This window comes from Sciurus carolinensis, chromosome 1, assembly GCF_902686445.1.
Source record: "Sciurus carolinensis chromosome 1, mSciCar1.2, whole genome shotgun sequence".
Taxonomy (NCBI): Eukaryota; Metazoa; Chordata; class Mammalia; order Rodentia; family Sciuridae; genus Sciurus; species Sciurus carolinensis.
In genome coordinates this window covers 174,746,313-174,763,724 of record NC_062213.1, presented here as the reverse complement: position 1 = coordinate 174,763,724, position 17,412 = coordinate 174,746,313, and the positions used below count along the sequence as shown (strand labels likewise).

The 17,412-nt window shown below is 36.6% G+C and overlaps 1 protein-coding gene across 3 annotated transcripts in view; it reads right to left on the bottom strand.

The window, feature by feature from the left end:
• Tesk2 (testis associated actin remodelling kinase 2) overlaps nt 1-17,412 on the bottom strand; it is a 133,564-nt gene that overhangs the window by 51,608 nt on the left and 64,544 nt on the right. For all 3 annotated transcript variants that reach the window (XM_047539829.1, XM_047539839.1, XM_047539848.1), the window contains exon 3: nt 16,511-16,632. In XM_047539829.1, coding sequence (XP_047395785.1) covers nt 16,511-16,632 — 122 coding nt within the window. The remainder of the gene's footprint in view (nt 1-16,510; nt 16,633-17,412) is intronic.

Below are 17,412 nucleotides of genomic sequence, written 5' to 3'. Positions count from 1 at the left end.
AGAAAGCCAAGAAGTATTTGATTTTATTTAATCCAATATTTATAAAGAAGACAGGCACTAGGGTTCTACTATAAAAACAATGGCTACATTGTAAAATTAGAGGTCTTCTAGAAGCTGAAAAGATCTGGTTTGGGTGTGATATATACCCTTGCTTCTTTTCCTCCCAGGCCCATCATCACAGAAATGTCACAGATTATGGGCAAACATGACAACATGATGGTTTGCTGAATACATTCTTCCCCATCCCCTACTGACCACCCTACATCACAGTGCCATCACACAACTCCACTTCTATGTGCAACCTTTCTGCCTGATCTCCCCTACCTCATTCCTTACACAGACAACCATCACCATCACATCCAAAATGGTGTCATATGGTTGGCAAGCTGGGACAGGCATCAGCTTTATGGTGGAAGAAAAGTTTGAGCAGAGTTTAATCACTTCAGTTGCTAACGACAGAGTATATTTTAAAGGGAAAATATTACTCATCCTTAACAAGGAAGTGATATGTGCCTAGAAAAGTACATAATATCAGCAATAAGTTTTTCTGAAATTGCCATTGCTAATTACGTCAAAATCTAAGTTGTGCATGAAGTCTTAAATCTTTCTTAGTACAAAACAGGACTTAAAAAATTACACTCTAAATGATTCTTATTCCCATCCCCCAAATCATGTCAGCTAGAATAACTTAGCTCAGAAATGGAGTACTTTTCCTAATGCATGCTTTAGAGTGATTATTCAATTTTACTATTTTTAGGTTTTTATTTGTTTTATTTGTTTTTGCAGTATTGGGATTGAATCCAAGGGCACTTTATTACTGAGCTACATTCCTAACCCTTTTTGAGACAGGGTCTCACTGAGTTGTTGAGGCTGGCCTCAGACTTAACAATCATTGTGCCTCAGCCTCTTGAGTAGCTGGGTTTACAGGCATGCACCACTTTGGTAGTTTCATATTACATACACACTCATGTTGAGAAGTAAAGAGCACTGCTTTTGTATCTTAGATCAGTGCTACCCAAATTTTTATTTTTATTTTTTATTTGTTTGAGATGGGGTTTTGTAATGTAGAGATGGTTTTGAGTTCCTGGACTCAAGTAACCTCCTGCCTCAGTTTTCTGGGTACTGGGACTATAGACATGTGCCACGATACCAGGCTTGCTTGCTTCCCCAATTTTAACACGCAAACAAATCAACAGAGGATTTTGTTAAATTGCAGGGGCCTGAGAGTTTCCGTTTGTTTTGTTTTTTATTTTTTCCAGTACTGGGGATTGAACTTTATTAGCATTGCACATGTGAGGCAAGCACTCTACCAGTAAGGTACATCTCTAGCAGTCTTTTATTTTGAGACAGGGTCTTACTGAGCTACCCAGGCTAACCTCAAACTGGGGATCCTCCTGCCTCAAACTCCAGTTGCTGGGATTATAGGCATGAACCACTGCGCCTGGCTTGAGAGTATGAATTTCTGGGACTTAGGAGGCTGAGGCAGGATTGCATATTCAAGGGCGGCCTATGCAACTTAGAAAGAACTTGTTTCAAAATTAAAAATAAAAAGGGTTGAGCATGTAGCCCAGTGGTAGAGCAACCCAGGGTTTGATCCCTAATATGGCAAAAAAAAAAAAAGTCTGAATTTCTAATAAGCTCTTAGGTGGATGCTGTCCATGGATCACATATACTGAATAACAAGGTTCATCACTGCTCTAAAGTTAGAAAAATCAACAGGAAATTTTCAGCTCTCATACTACTGGTAAACTAGATTTGGGCCAAATAGTTAATTTGCCTCAGTCTTTCCTGTAGTTTAATTTACTATTACCCATTGATTACCATGCTTTTACAAACCTCTGTCTTTTTCAGGCTGTTCCCACTAGGAGAATGACCTTCTCATTTCCACATAGTTAGATTCTACCCATCCTCAAAGGCAAGTCAAATACTTCCTTCCCACAAAACTATTTATGAGAAGTGATTTCTAAACCAGCATGCTTCTGAATTACCAAAGTACTCCATCTACACCATGCTATTTTTCTATAGCATCATTTTCTAACTCTATATTTTATCATATGCCTTGTATCTTTTCTACTAGAGCACAGTTTTGTTTTTATTTTTTAGTACTGGGAATTGAACCCAGGGGTACTTTACCACTGGTCTACATCCCCAGTCATTTTTTTATTTTGGGATAAGATCTCACTAAGTTGAGGGTCTGGTAAATTGCTGAGAATGGCTATGAACCTATAACCTCCTGCTTCAAACTCTTGAGTCACTGGGATTACAGGCATGAACCAGCTCACCTGGATAGACCATAGTTTCTTTTCTTTTTGCTAATTATACAAAATTATAAACTAAAATTTTTAGTTTTACATGGACATGATATCTTTATTTTTTAATATGGTGCTGAGAATCGAACCCAGTGCCTCACACATGCTAGATAAGCACTCTACCACTGAGCCACAACCCAGCCACTAGATCAGTTTCTTAATAGCAAGATATCATTCTCTTGCTTGACATATAACAGTATAGTCTGGGCAAATCTAAAACAACTCTGATCATTTAAAAAATTTTGAGTACCGGGTACTGGTAATGATGATGATAACAGTTAACTCGTGTGTGGAGGTGGGTACTGGGGATTGAACACAGGGACTTCTACATGCTAGGAAAGTACTCTACCATGGAGCCCTTTTTATTTTTATTTTGAGACAGGGTCTCACTAAATTGCTAAGGCTAGTCTCAAACTTGTGATCCTACTGCCTCAGGCTCCTTAGTCACTAGGGTTACAGGAGCATATAATGGTACTCAGTCCCAACAGTTAACTCTTTTTTTTAATTTTTTTTTATTAGTTGTCAATGGACCTTTATTTATTTTTATGTGGTGCTGAGGGTCAAACCCAGTACCTCACAAATGCCAGGCAAGCATTCAACCACTGAGCCACAACTCTAGCCCCCAACAGTTAACTCTTAATGAACACATATTTTGCAGGCATTGTTGTAAGTGCTTTACAGTATCTTATATCATTCAATTCTCACAATAACCCAATAAAATAATTATTATGATTATTATACAATCATACCAATAAAGGGGCAGAGAGATTAAGTCACTTGCCCCAAGTCACATTGCCAATGGCAGGAAAAGCAAGGAATCAAACTCAGACTGTGGGTTGCAGAGTTTGTGCTCTCAAATCATGTGGCATTACATTTCAGTATGGTTATAAAGAGGATATAAAGATGAACAAGACACAATCTTTCCCTTACAAAGCTATTGGCTGCTCCAAAACCTTTTATGGCAGATCTGTATGTTCCTGATTAAAGTTCAAATTCCTTAGCATCTTATCCAAAGGTCTGAATTATCTGACCCAAACCTCTCTTGCCTGATCTTTTATTGTATCTACCTGCATTCCCTATGCTTTAGTCATACAACCTGCCACTCCTAAAGATGTCCTGAATGCTCCCACTTCCATTTTGTTTCTAGAATGAGTCTCTGTCTCAGAGCTCTACCAATTCTTAAAAACTCAACTCAAGAATATCTCCAAATAATAATAAACATTTATACAGTATATAGTTTGCCAGGGAACGCCATATCTCAAGACATTAAATTACCAAAATTGCCCTTTGAAGCTGATTACAATAACCTCTGATTCAGAGATATAATTTCAAACACTTCTCTGATCTTTCCAACCAAAGTTAATTTTCTCTTCCCTATACACTCATGTCAGTCTATTTTGAAACCTATATTACAGCACCAATCAGGCTTGCCTTCTACATCAGGTTTTCTCTACACCTAGCTCTTTCACTAAATTAGAAGGTCCTTGAGGGCAGGGATCCTGTATTTGGAGGAGAATCTACGTGTTTGCCAAACTGTTTACCTTTTCCTTCTATATTTCTGAACACTGTATTTCCCAGTCTTCATTACAGTTGATTTATAACCATAACACTAAGTTCCAGTCAGTGGTAAATAGGTGAAGTGTCATTTTGAGGAGTGTCCCATAAAACTTCAACTATTATCCAGCAGTTTCCAACATGGAGAATGAGCAAGAATATCTATTGTGGTATAGGGAGAAAATGAGAACTTTTACTCACTTTTTATATATAAAAAGAGAAATTTGGCTTTAATGATATTTAATTATTAGTTACTAGCAGCACATGAAAAAGGGAAGAGTCTTTAGAAAGGAATGTAACTCAATTAAAATCTTGATTCTACCCCAGTGAGACCCATGTCACACCTCTGACCTACAGAACTGCAAGATAATAAATTTGAGTTATTTTAAGCTACTGGGTTTGTGGTAATTTGTTATGGCAGCCACAGGACACTAATAAAAAGTACATAATCAAAAAAAATTTTAAGGGCTACTATCCTGTGTTATAATGACCACAGAACTAAGGTAGTCTTTGGGTTTTGACTCTTTCTAAACAAGCACAAGGAAAATAACATTAACACATTCCTCAGTGGCATTCATATTCAGTTAGTCAAATATTTATTGAGCTTTCAGTTCTATATAAAGTTCAGAATTAAACATTAAAAGTTTAAATGTTGACCCTCCCCCAAAAGTTTATTACCTAAACAGAGAAGTGAAGGGTGAGATATGATAGCAGTCTAAAACACATCAAGCCATACTCATTTCAATTCAAAACAAAAATCAAAAAAACACTAGCATTACTGCCTCTACTACTAGACTTGAACCTCCTCAAGACTGAATAGCAGCACCTAGAAGGAAGAGTTCATGGCCACTGTGTTGAAGTTGTCAAGAAAATTACTACTTATTGCTCACCTATAAAATACCTGGAACCTGAATTAGGTGATCTTTATGTATTACCCGAGAAGAAATTACCTCCCTATTATCATCAAGGAAAATGAGTTTTAGAGTATTTAAGTGACTTGATAAAGGTTGGAAAGGGCATTAGAATCTGGATGTTTGGCTCTGGAGCCTGTATTTTGCTCTGTGATAATGAATAAGTTAGAAAAAAAGGCCATTAGTTTAATAATAACTTCATTTTTGATTCATTTAAAAAAATGTTGCTGGATGTGGTGGCATATGCCTGTAATCCCAGTGGTTCAGAAGGCTGAGGAAAGAGGGTCACAAGTTTAAAGCCAGTCTCAGCAACTTAGCAAGGCCCTAAAGCAACTTAGTGAGACCCTGTCTCTAGAAAAAAAATATTTTTAAAAGAGCTGGGGATGTGGCTCAATGGTTAAGTGCTCCTGGGTTCAATCCCCAACACCAAAACAAAATAATAAATCCCACAAACAAATGCCTATCTATGAACCAATGAAAATCTAACTGGATTGCTTTATAAGTTTTTCTGCTGTCAGCTTTGAGCAATAAGCAGCATCCATACTGCTGGAGTTCTTCTGACCTGTACTGGTCTTCCTAGAAAAATGGTTGACTCTAAAGATTATGGTAGTAACAATTAAGAGACTTCAAACAGCCCTATAATAGAATATTAAAATGTGGGCATAATTTTGATACAAAAATGATTTCCGAAAGACCTATATCCAAAACACTGAAACCTATTTAGACTGGTTTGCTTTTTTTATAAAAGATGTTTTTCCAAAAGTTTTGATATATTTTTATTCCATTTCCTCACATAATCGTAGAAAGGAACCTACAACATACTTCATTAGACTCTACTAAAAGCTTTAACATGTGGCACTAAAATGAACTGCTTCGCATTTTACTCCAAATAAAGATACCATCACTCTCTTAGACTAGAAAAAATTACCAATATCAAAAAGAAGAAAAAGGGGCAATAACAGGGAGAAGAGAGGACAATGCACAGATCTCAAATCTCACAAGAATTATAAATCTAGCTTGGGAGGCTGAGTTCAAAGCCAGCCTCAGCAAAAGCAAGGTGCTAAGCAACTCAGTGAGACCCTGTCTTTAAATAAAATACAAAAGAGGGCTGGGGATGTGGATCAGTGGTCTAGTGTTCGGAGTTCAATCCTGGTACCAAAAACAAAAAACAAATTATGAATCTAAACACTTGAAAAGGCAATAATATCTTTGGGTAAGGCTTACTGTAGTTCAAAATGTTTTAAAGGTATTTTACCAGGGAATACTGGTTGTGCTGGGGCCTAGATCTGAAAACTCACAAGGAAAATTCAGCTGAACAGACATTAATCTTCAGTCTCACATCAGGTGATACTAAAGAGAGCTGGCTCAGTCTAGCTTTCTCTTTTCTGACCATGATTTTACAATCCAATTTTACCATAGCCACAGGCATAACAAACAAACATTGCTCAGAAATCAAATCATGTCAATAGTACCTCACATAATAACAAAAGGACCAATCAAGTTTGTGGTTTAATTTTATTTTTTTGTAGTTGAAAGCAATACAAAGATTTAAAAAGTGAAAATTAGGACCAAGAACATAGCTCAAAAGTACAGTACTTGCCTAACATGAATGAGGCCCTGGGTTTGATCCCCGCACAAATAAATAAATAAATAAATAAATAAATAGAAACAGCTTAATAAATATAAAAACTCCTTATATTTCTCAGAGGAAAACATCCTCTATCTTGAATAACAACTGAAATTAAACTCAGGCTAAGAATGAATTCATTTTACAAGTACTTTCTTTAATAAAAAATTGTTCAAAGCTACCATGTAAACAGCATAATTCCAAGTCTTCTGACAAAGGCAGAACTATTAATACAGATACAAGCAGTGAGTTTAATATCTGTTGAAACGCCTTTTTTTTTTTTTTTAATTCAGTAAGTTCAGAAGAGAAATAATACAAACGCAAAGATCTAAATTGTGTCCATAGATGGGGTTGGGGTTGTGGTTGTGGTTCAGTGGTAGAGTGCTTGCCTAGCATGTGTGAGGCACTGAGTTCAATCCTCAGCACCACATAAAAACAAATAAAATCAAGGTATTGTGTCCATCCACAAGGAAAAAAAAATTTTTTTTAAATAAATTGTGTCCCCAGAACCAGGTGCTCACGCCTGTAATCCCAGTGGCTCGACAGGCTGAGGCAGGAGAGTCAGTAGTTCAAAACCCAGCCTCAACAACTTATTGAGGCCCTAAGTAACTCGGTAAGACCCTGTATCTAAATAAAATATTTTAAAAGGCTGGGATATGACTCAGTGGTAAATCAACCCTGGGTTCAATTCCTGTAACCAAAATAAATAAATAAATAAATTGTGTCCAAGTCCTGAAAAAGCTTCTTCCTCCATTCCAAATTTATCCTGTATTCTAAGATTACTCATAAACTCACACACACAAAAAATACATACATATAAATACAGACTTCAATTTATGTGTGCATAGTTCTGAAATAACATTCTGACAATGATCTATTTCTTCTCCCTCTCCTAATGTACTAAGAAAAGAATAATTTAATTTAATCTAACAAGCATATATCAAGCAATTATTATGTGAAAGATGTTACTCTATTAAAATGCAGAGCACTTAAATTTGTTTTTTCTCCTTGCAGTGCTGGAGATTGAACCCAAAAGCTCACACATACTGGACAAGTACTCCATTACTGAGCTACATTCCCATTTTTTTTTTTTTTTTTTTTCAATTGCTTCTCAAATATACTAAGCACAGTGCCTGGCAAAGGTGATTAAGAGGGGTCTATAAAAATAAACATTATGGCCCCTTCTTCAAGTTCATAAAGAATGATGGTGATGTAAGGAACATTTACTGAGTACTTAAAGATGTGTCAGACACAAACTTTTACAGGGATTACCTCATTTAATCCTCATAAAAACTACAAAATAAGTACTATTGTAATTTCTACTTTACAGATAAAGAAAATGAAGACAGATTAAGTGACTTGCCAAAGGGTACACAAGTAGCAAATGACAAAGTCCTGTTTGGAACTTAAAGCTTTACAGTCAGGTGTGGTAGTACATGCCTGTAAACCCAGTAATTCAGGAGCCTGAGGCAGGAGGAACACAGGTTGGAGGCCAGACTCAGCAATTTAGCAAGACCTTACCTCAAAATAAAAAATAAAAAGGGGTTGGGGGATGTAGATCCGTGGTAAAGTACCTCCAAGGTCACTTCCCAGGGTCAAAAACAAAAACCACCAAAAGATAAAAGCTTAAGGCTTTACAGCTTCAATATGATGTATCAGATTATTATAACAGTAATAATAATAAATAAATAAAAATAATACTTAAGATTTGAAGAGGGATAAATTTGTTTTTTTGGTCCTAGGGATTGAATCTAGGGGCATTTTACCACTGACTGAGCTATATCCACAGCCCTTTTTATTTTAAGACAGGGTTTTGCTAAATTGCTCAGGCTGACCTTGAACTTGTGATCTTCTTGCATTTGTCTCCCACATTGCTGAAATTATGGGCATGAACCACTGTGCCCAGATTGCACTAGGATAAATTCATTATTTCACTTAATCCTCCCATCAAGCTAGTATGGTAATACTAATTTAGAGATGAGAAAATTAAGTTTATAGTGGTTACACAATTTGTCCAAGGTCCCCTAATTATTAATAGGCAAACCATCCTGAACCTCTCCTCTGAATTACAGATTTGTTTATCCAACTGCCAACTTGATACTTCCTGATCTCCCATTCTCAAAACCTGTCTCCATGGTTTTCCCCAGTACAATTACTGGCAATTCATTTCTTCCCATTGTTCACAGAAAAATCTAAGTAAAAGTTATTCTTGATTCCTCCTTCCCTTGTGCTAATATCCCACACCCAAATCCACTAGGAAAACCCACTGCCTCTTTCAAAAATAAACAGAACCCACTGGGTTGTGGTGATGCATAACCTATAATCCCAGTGACTCAGGAGGCTGAGGCAGGAGGATCACAATTTGAGGTCAGTCTTAGTAACTTAGTGAAGTCCTAAGCAATTTATTGAGACCCTGCTTCAAAATAAAAAATAAAAAGGGCTGGGGATATGGCTTAGTGGTAAGTGTCCCTGGGTTTAATTCCTAGTACCAAACACATACACACAAACACACACACACACACTCATACAGAATCCAACTACTATTCTACATCCATTGGTATCACATGGTCCCAGCCATCATCAACTCTATCTGAATTATTTCAATAGCTTCCTAACAATTTTCACCAGTTACATGCCTCCATAGCTTCAAATAGGCATGTAATGGAAATTAGCAGGCCCTACACTGCCCCAACCACAATGAATCCTATCCACAAAAAGAACCACTTTTAATTTTTTTTTCAGAAGACACTGTTTCTTCTATTTACCTTTACACATTTGGTTAACATACTTAAACTGCTATTTCTGACCTTATCTATGATTTGCCAGTGTATAAGCTGAGGTTGTAGCAAACTATTTCTGTTTCAATGTTGTTATAAGACAAATTTGGGTAAGATAAATATTTAGGGAGGAAAAATCAAGACTCAGAATTTACATGATTGTGACTATAATCACTACTAGGTCAAATACTATATTATATTTTATTTCCTTTACAATTTTTTTGCCTCACTTTTCATTTGCTTAGTTACCATTAATTTTTCCCAAAGTCTCCAATGGAACTGTAAAATTATTCTGAATATGAATTTCTACCCTGCCAAACATATCATGAAATCTCTAACTTCTTTCTTCAACCCCCTCATCTCCCCAGTATTTCTCCCGAAGTCCATAATTCTTCTATGCCAATTTGGACTACCTATTCTATAGACTGTTACATAGGAGACTTCTTGGTTACCTGCTTATTCTCCTTTCTAAAACTCATGACTTCATTTTTTACTTTTTACTTTGCCGTTTTATTTACCACTTTGTTTTGATAGAACACATCTTCCAGTAGCTTTGTGAGAAAGAGGCACATGAGAAGCAAATGTTTTGAGACCCTGTCTAAAAATGTCTTTATTAAAACTACCAATCATGTTTGATTGGTAGTCTGGGCTGGACACAGAATTTTGAATAGGAGGCTGGAGGTGTACCTTACAGGACAAATGCTTGCTCGGCACATGCAAGGACTCGGGTTCAATCCTTAGGCGGCACTACACACATTTGCAGGCACACACAATTCTAAGCAAGAAATTATTTTCTCTCAGAAAGCACTGTTTTATTGGTCTACTTTGACAGCCGATATTGAGGTATAATGCCACAGATTTTTCAACTCTTGTGTGGAATCTAGATTTATTTCTCTAGAATCTTTCTCTTATTATCCATATTCTAAAATTTCATAATGATATGCCCTGGGATGGGTATTTTTTCATTTATTGTGTTGGGCACTTAGTGGACCCTTTCAATCTGAAAGTCTGGAAATTCATGCCCATTGGTTTTAGAATATGTTCTCTTATTAATAAAAATAATAGACTTTCTAGGTTGATCTTTTCATTTTCTTATCACTTCTCTTATTTTCCATCTTTTATTTTTCCCTTAACAGAGGACTACTTCAATTTTAATCTCAACATTGTATTGAAATGGTTTCATTATATTTTCATTTATTTATTTGGTGCTAAATAAGTAAATAAATTCAGAATAAATTCCCAGATGCATTCTACCACTGAGCTACATCCCCAGTCCTTTTAATTTTTTATTTTGAGACAGGGTCTCACCAAGTTGCTGAGGCTGATCTCAAACTTGTAACCCCCCTGTCTAGCCTCCTAAGTCACTAGGATCACAGGAATGCACCACCATACCCAGTCATATTTTTAATTTTTAAGAACAGTAATTTTGGGGCTGGGGTTGTGGCTTAGTGATAGAGCACTTGCCTGGCAGGTGTGAGGCACTGGGTTCGATCCTCAGCACCACATAAAAATAAATAAATAAAGGTATTGTGTCCATCTACAACTAAAATAAATATTAAAAAAAAGAACAGTAATTTTTGTGGTTCTCTATCCATATTTTATAGTATTCCATTCTTGTTTCAAGAATGCAGTATAATCTCTAAACTCCTAAGAGATAACAAGGTGGGGTTTTTTTTGTTTGTTTTGTTTTGTACCAGGGATTGAACCCAAGGGTGCTTTACCACCGAGCCACAACTCCAGTCTTTTTTATTTGTATTTTGAGACAGCAAAATAATATAATTTGTTTAAAAAGTCCTCACTAAGCTGCTAAGGCTGGCTTTGGACTTGCAATCCTCCTGCCTCAGCCTCCTGAATTGCTGGGATTATAGGCATGCACCATCAGTCTGGCTTGTTATTTAATTTTTACTTTTAAAAATTGTCTTCCTTGAGCTGGGCTTGTAGCTCACTGGTGGAGTGCTTGCCTAGCACCTGTGAGGCAGTAGGTTTGATCCTCAGCGCCACATACAAATAAATAAATAAAATAAAGGAAGGTACGATGTCCATCTACAACTAAAAATTTTTTTAAAAACTGTCTTCCTTTTCTTTGAAGCTATTCATTTTCTCCAGGAAAAATATTCACCAATTTCCTGGCAGGTGGTAGGAATGAAGATAGGATGTCGATAATTCCTGCATGCCTGGGAGGAAGAAGACTAGAAGTTTCACAAGCCTCATCACTTTGTATGCAGTTTTTCACCTCAGCTCCCTCTTTTCATTATGGCATTCCCCTCTCATCTTCTGTTATGTCAGATGCTTCTAGTAGGAAGCATTTCTGTTCGTTTTGTTTTGTTTGTGGTGCTGGGAATCAAACCCAGGAGCATTATACCACTGAGCTAGATCCCCAGCCCTTTTTATTTTTTATTTTCGTATAAAGGAATTCTGGAAAAAGGGAAGAACGAAGTGGGAAAAACTCAGTGTGTTGGATAAACAAGAAGGCTAGTCATGGTGGTTAGAACGGTGTAAGAAAAGGAAGGAATGATGGGAAATAAGATCACAGGTAGGTAGGCCAAATCATTTAAGGTCTTGTAGATCAAAGTTTGGATTTTAAGGATCACCAAAAAAAAAAAAAAAAAAAAATACAGAAGGAAATTCAAGGAGATGACATGATCTAATTTACCTTTTTAAAATTCAATCTGGTTATTGTGGGGTAAGGAGAAACCAGAAGATCAATTGGGGGGCTGGCCTAGGGTAAAAGATGTGGAGGTAGTTAAGATGTAGTCAGATTCCGCATTTTTTTTTTTTTTTTTTTTTTTTTTTTTTGGTCAGGGGGTACTAGGGATTGAACTCAGGGGCACTTGACCACTGAGCCACATCAGAACATATTTTGAAGATAATGATGAACTAGATGGTTTGAAATGGTGTGTAAGAGAAAGACATTAAGGATGACTTAGGGGGCTGGGGCTGGAGTTGTAGCTCTGTGGCAGAGCGCTCACCTAGCACATGTGAGACACTGGGTTTGATCCTCACATCACATAAAAATTAATAAATAAAGGTATTGTGTTTATCTACAACTAGAAATACATTTTTTTAAAAAAGGATGACTTAGTTTTTTGGCCTAGGTAATAGATGAATGGTCGTTTTATTTACTAAAGTATGAATGGGAAAAAAATGGAGGTAGGACAGAATTGATCAATAATAATCTCCAAATGGTATTCAAAAAATTGAAACCATTTTTATATTAAAAACCATCTCATTTCTGAGTTGTGATACTTCACTCACTACCCACAATTACATAAATATTACTAAAGCTTATTTCATATTTTTTTTTACAAAATTTTTCTGCCTCTATGAAATTAGAACTTAAGACTCAAGTTCTAAGTCATTGGAATGTCTACCTTAGCACAGTGAAGAGAAAAAAAAATGTTAAGAACCCCTTACCAATATGCTAGTGTTACAAAAAATGCTTTGAAAGCTCCCATTCTCATGAGACTCCCTTACCTAGTTACTAAGATTACAATGTTAAAATCAGGAAGATCAACTTCAACCCATCATTTTAAAACACTATTTATTCTGAAACACACACACACACACACACACACACACACACACACACTCCTAATACAATATATTTTAAGAAGCTCATCAGTTACTATACCAGGTGCGGTGGCACATACTTATAATCCCAGTGACTCAGGAGGCTAAGGCAGAAGGACCATAAGCTCAAGGCCAGCCTCAGCAACTTACTCAGACCCTGTCTCAAAATGAAAAAAATAAAAAAGGGCTGGGGATGTAGCTCAGTGGTAGAGTTCCCCTGGGTTCAATCCCCAGTACTGAAGAAAGGAAATAAACTATACAATTAGGGCTGTGTATCAAGAGTTTAAAGGGGGCAGGGGATTCTATAGATGAGGGAAATAATTTACTCCAAGTAAAAGTGAAGAGGGCTGAACTACAGCAGATACATAAAAGAACGAACAAATGCAAAAGTCTGAAGATATAGAATCAAGGCTTAGCTTCTTACTAGAAGGAACAAAAGGCATACTAAAGATGACTGGGATTTTTCAGGATAGGTAACTGGAAAGATGTCTATCTTAATAACTGAGCCTGAAAAAATATCCTGCCATATCCTCATGGCACTAGCTAATGCTATTCTGTTCATTTTAATCTTTTTCTTCTTTTTGGTGCTGAAGATGGAACCCAGGGCCTTTTGCATGATAGGAAGGCACACTACCACTGAGCAACACTCCTAGCCACACCTGTGTCTTACATGCATAGTTTGCTTCCTAAGGAGACTGGAAGACAATAGGCCTATGCTTTTTGTATTCATCATATTACCTAGCACAGAGCTAGACTGGGTAGTTCCAAGTAAATATTTGGTGAATTGAAGGGTATAATCTCCATTTGAACAAAATGGTGATCACATTGTTGCAAATGGATTTCTGAAGAAAAGCTAAAATTTTTTTTAACAAAATTAGATCAGAGTGTGGCCCCAAAATAAAAATAAGCAAGAGAATGTGAACAAGGAGTCTAAAAGAAATATTAAATTTCCCATGGCATGAAGAACAACAAAGAGGTATGAGAACAAATCCTGGTGCAGATCCTCAGAAAGGCCATTGGGGAATGGAAGTGAGCAGGGCATGGAATTGGGTTACAGATCCTGAGCACAAGACTTCCTGGCATAAACAACCTTATTCACAGGAGGTCTGATCCATCAGTCTCTGCATTCAACAAAGTACTTTGTTCTTTTTTTTTTTTTTAACTGATAACTTAAAGCAACTGAAAACAAAACAACCATTTTTAACTGTATCTGTGTATAAAAAATGCATACATATGTGCAAAATTTACATTCCTACTACTTTTATGACTTTACCAATCCCACTCTTTTTCTTCCAAATAAAATCTTAGGAGGGAGGAAGATAATAAGAAAAAGGAAAGTAGGGAATGAGGGTCAAGAAAAAGAGAAGAAACTGCAAAAGTTTGGCTCACTCTCTCCTGCTGGGCACATAATAGCTCTGGCAGCAGAGGATGAAGGCATGGCCAGAGTATTAGATGCCCACCATCTGGCAGGTCAAACAGATAGCCTTCTTTCCCAAGTAGACTTGCCAGATCACTAACACAGATATTTTCAACTACTTCTTCTTTCTTCCTTCCTTCCTCCTTTTTTTTTTTTTTTTTTTTTTTTTAAAGCAGGAAACCCTTTCTTCAAACTCTTACACAGAAGTTCAACATAAAACAGACTAAAAGGCCAGTGCTGTGGCATACACCTGTAATTCCAACTACCTGGGAGGTTGAGACAGGAGGATAGGAAAATCTGAGCCTACCATCAGCAACTTAGCAAGACCCTGTCTCAAAGTAAATAATAAAAAGGGCTGGAGATGTACCTCAGGGGTAAAGCACCCTTTGGTTTAATCCCCAATACCTGCACCCCCTCCCAAAAAAAAAAAAAACCCAAAAAACGAATCAGAGAAAAAGTGGAGCTGCTCTGGCTAGATGAAGCCAAGAGGGGAACAGAAGTCTCATCAACCTCCCTCCAAGGACCAGCTTCTAAAAAGGTGCATCTGTGAAAATTGCAGGATTCCAAAGGGATGGGTTCTTCCCAGTTTCACTCTAATATCTCACTTTAGGGGAAAACTGGTTCATATTTTTGTGTCAACAGAAGTGAACTTATAGTTTGAAAACAGACTAAGAGATATATTAACAAATAGCTAGAAAAACTTAATTATAAGTAAAATGTTAATAAGTTGCTAAGACAATTAAAAAGCAATTAGGAGGACTGGGGAGATAGCTCAGCTGGTAGAGTGCTTGCCTCATAAGTACAAGGCCCTGAGTTTGATCCCCAGTACCGAAAAAAAAAAAAAAAAGCATTTAGGAAATACAAATTCTAAGAACTCAGACTAGATTATAGTCATGCTTAGTTTGTTTTTTCTTTTTCTTTCTTTCTTTCTTTTTTTAATGCCAGGGATTGAATCTAGGGGCCCTTACCAATGAGTCATATCCCTAGATCTTTTTATTTTTTTGAGACAGGGTCTTGCTAAGTTGCTTGGGGTCTTGCTAAACTGCTAGGACTGACCTTGAACTTGGTATCCTCCTGCCTCAGCCTCTGAGCTACTGGAATTACATGTGTGTGCCACCACACCTGGCACTTATTTCTTATAATAGACTAAGGAGCTAATGCTTTTATATAAAGACAGAAAGTTTCAAGTAAACAGCATAATTTAATTCCATAACTTAGTATCACCGACCAAACACGTAAGCCATACATGTAAGCTACATGATTTTTCTCTAGTCCAACAGATATATAAAAATTAGCAATAAATGACCCTAAAAAATAGCACTTTCAAAAAAACATTTTTTTTAGTTGTCAATGGATCTTATTTTATTTATTTATTCGTGATGCTAAGTATTGAACCCAGGGCCTTGCACATTCCAGGCAAGTGTTCGACCACTGAGCCACAACTCCAGCCCCTGAGAATAGCACTTTTTTTTTTTTTTTTTTTTTTTTTGCAGTACTGGGGATCGAACTCAGGGCCTTGTGCTTGCAAGACAAACACTCTACCAGCTGAGCTATCTCCCCAGCCCAAGAATAGCACTTTTAATATTCCAAAGCATCTTACTCATAAGCTCTAATTAAATATATATTCAATTAAATTGTCTTATTTGGTCTCATTTGGAAATTTTAAAATTTTAAAATCAAGAGGAATATTCAGATAGTGATTACCAGAAAGTAATAAGTAATCATATAATCTTATATATAAAAATAATTCTCAAAGACAAACTGTGGGCTGGGGTTGTAGCTCAATGGTAGAGCACTTGCCCAGCATGGGTGAGGCACTGGGTCAATTCTCATCACCGCATATGAATAAATAAAGGTTCAATGACAACTAAAAAAATAAATAAATATTTTTTAAAAATTACAAGCTATGTCTTTTTGAGTGAGTGCTAAAAGTTTAGGGTGGAAAGCTTGAGGGCGCAATTTTGTTTTTATTTTCATTCACAGATTTAATTACAGTTCCTCATAAAGTAATCAGGAAAATTAACTACATAAAGACAATTTTTTTCTCTTTGATAAGTTACAAATAGCAATAGGAAACAACTTCTCTCATGAGCTACCACTAATGTTCTAATGAGAATAAAGCAACTTCAGAGACAGAAGAAGTTGCCCTCCTAAATGCTGTTAATTACCAGGAAATTAAATCTTAACAGGGAGAAAAAGACCTAGAGGACAGTTCAACTCCACCAAGAAAGATTCAGCTATATATATCCTGATTTTCTCTTTTTAGCTATCAGTGTTGTTCTAGCAAGCTTCCAATAATGTTTCAGGTTTCTCAATGATCCCCCGAAGGAAGGAAAAGCCATTACCTAAGAATGTTGGGGTGGGAAAGTCTATTCATGAGCTGTACTTCTTTCAGCATATTTGCCCGGTTACTGCTTAATGTGTTCATCTTAAGTGCCATCACTTGACCAGAAGCTCGGTGGCGCACCTACGAAATTAAACAGAGGAAGAAAAGAGGGTCAAGGGCAGCATGAAAATTGTTTTACTATCAGTTTAGATAAAATGGCTGATTACACTAAAGTCTCACTTCCATTAATATAGATGAATTATTCCATCCAAGACCAAAATTGTTCCATTCTGAGTTATTAACAGAAAAACACTTAATGATACCCCAAGAAACCATGTCTTGCCAGGTGCAGTGGCACAAGCCTATAATCCCAGCAACTCAGGAGACTGAGGCAGGAGGATCACAAGCCCAAGGCCAGCCTCAGCAATTTAGTGAGACCCTATCTCAAAAAATAAAAAAGGATTTGGGATGTAGCTCAGTGGTTGAATATCCTGGGTTCAATCCCCAGTCCCCACACTCCCCAAAATAAAAAGAAAGAAAAAAGGAAAAAGAAATTATGTATTTTTAATACCTTAAAAAAAAAAAAGATAGAAGAATTTTTAAGGTGAGTTCTTTATTGGTGACCCAAGTCAGGATGCCAATAGGAAAAAGTCACGTCAGTAGAATTTTCAGCATAATCAGAAGGATGCATGGGTGAGTTTTATATAATACTTAATGAACTATAAAGCTATCTTTATTAGACACTAAATTCACGTACTTCCAGTCTCCCCAAGCACCATAAAATATACCTATAAGATAAAAGCAGGGACTTGGAGTGTAGCTCAGTGGTAGAGCAACTGCCTAGCATGCACAAGGCCCTGAGTTCAATTTCTAGCCCTCGAAGGAAAAAAGAGAAGTAAAACAAAAAAAGCATTGCATACT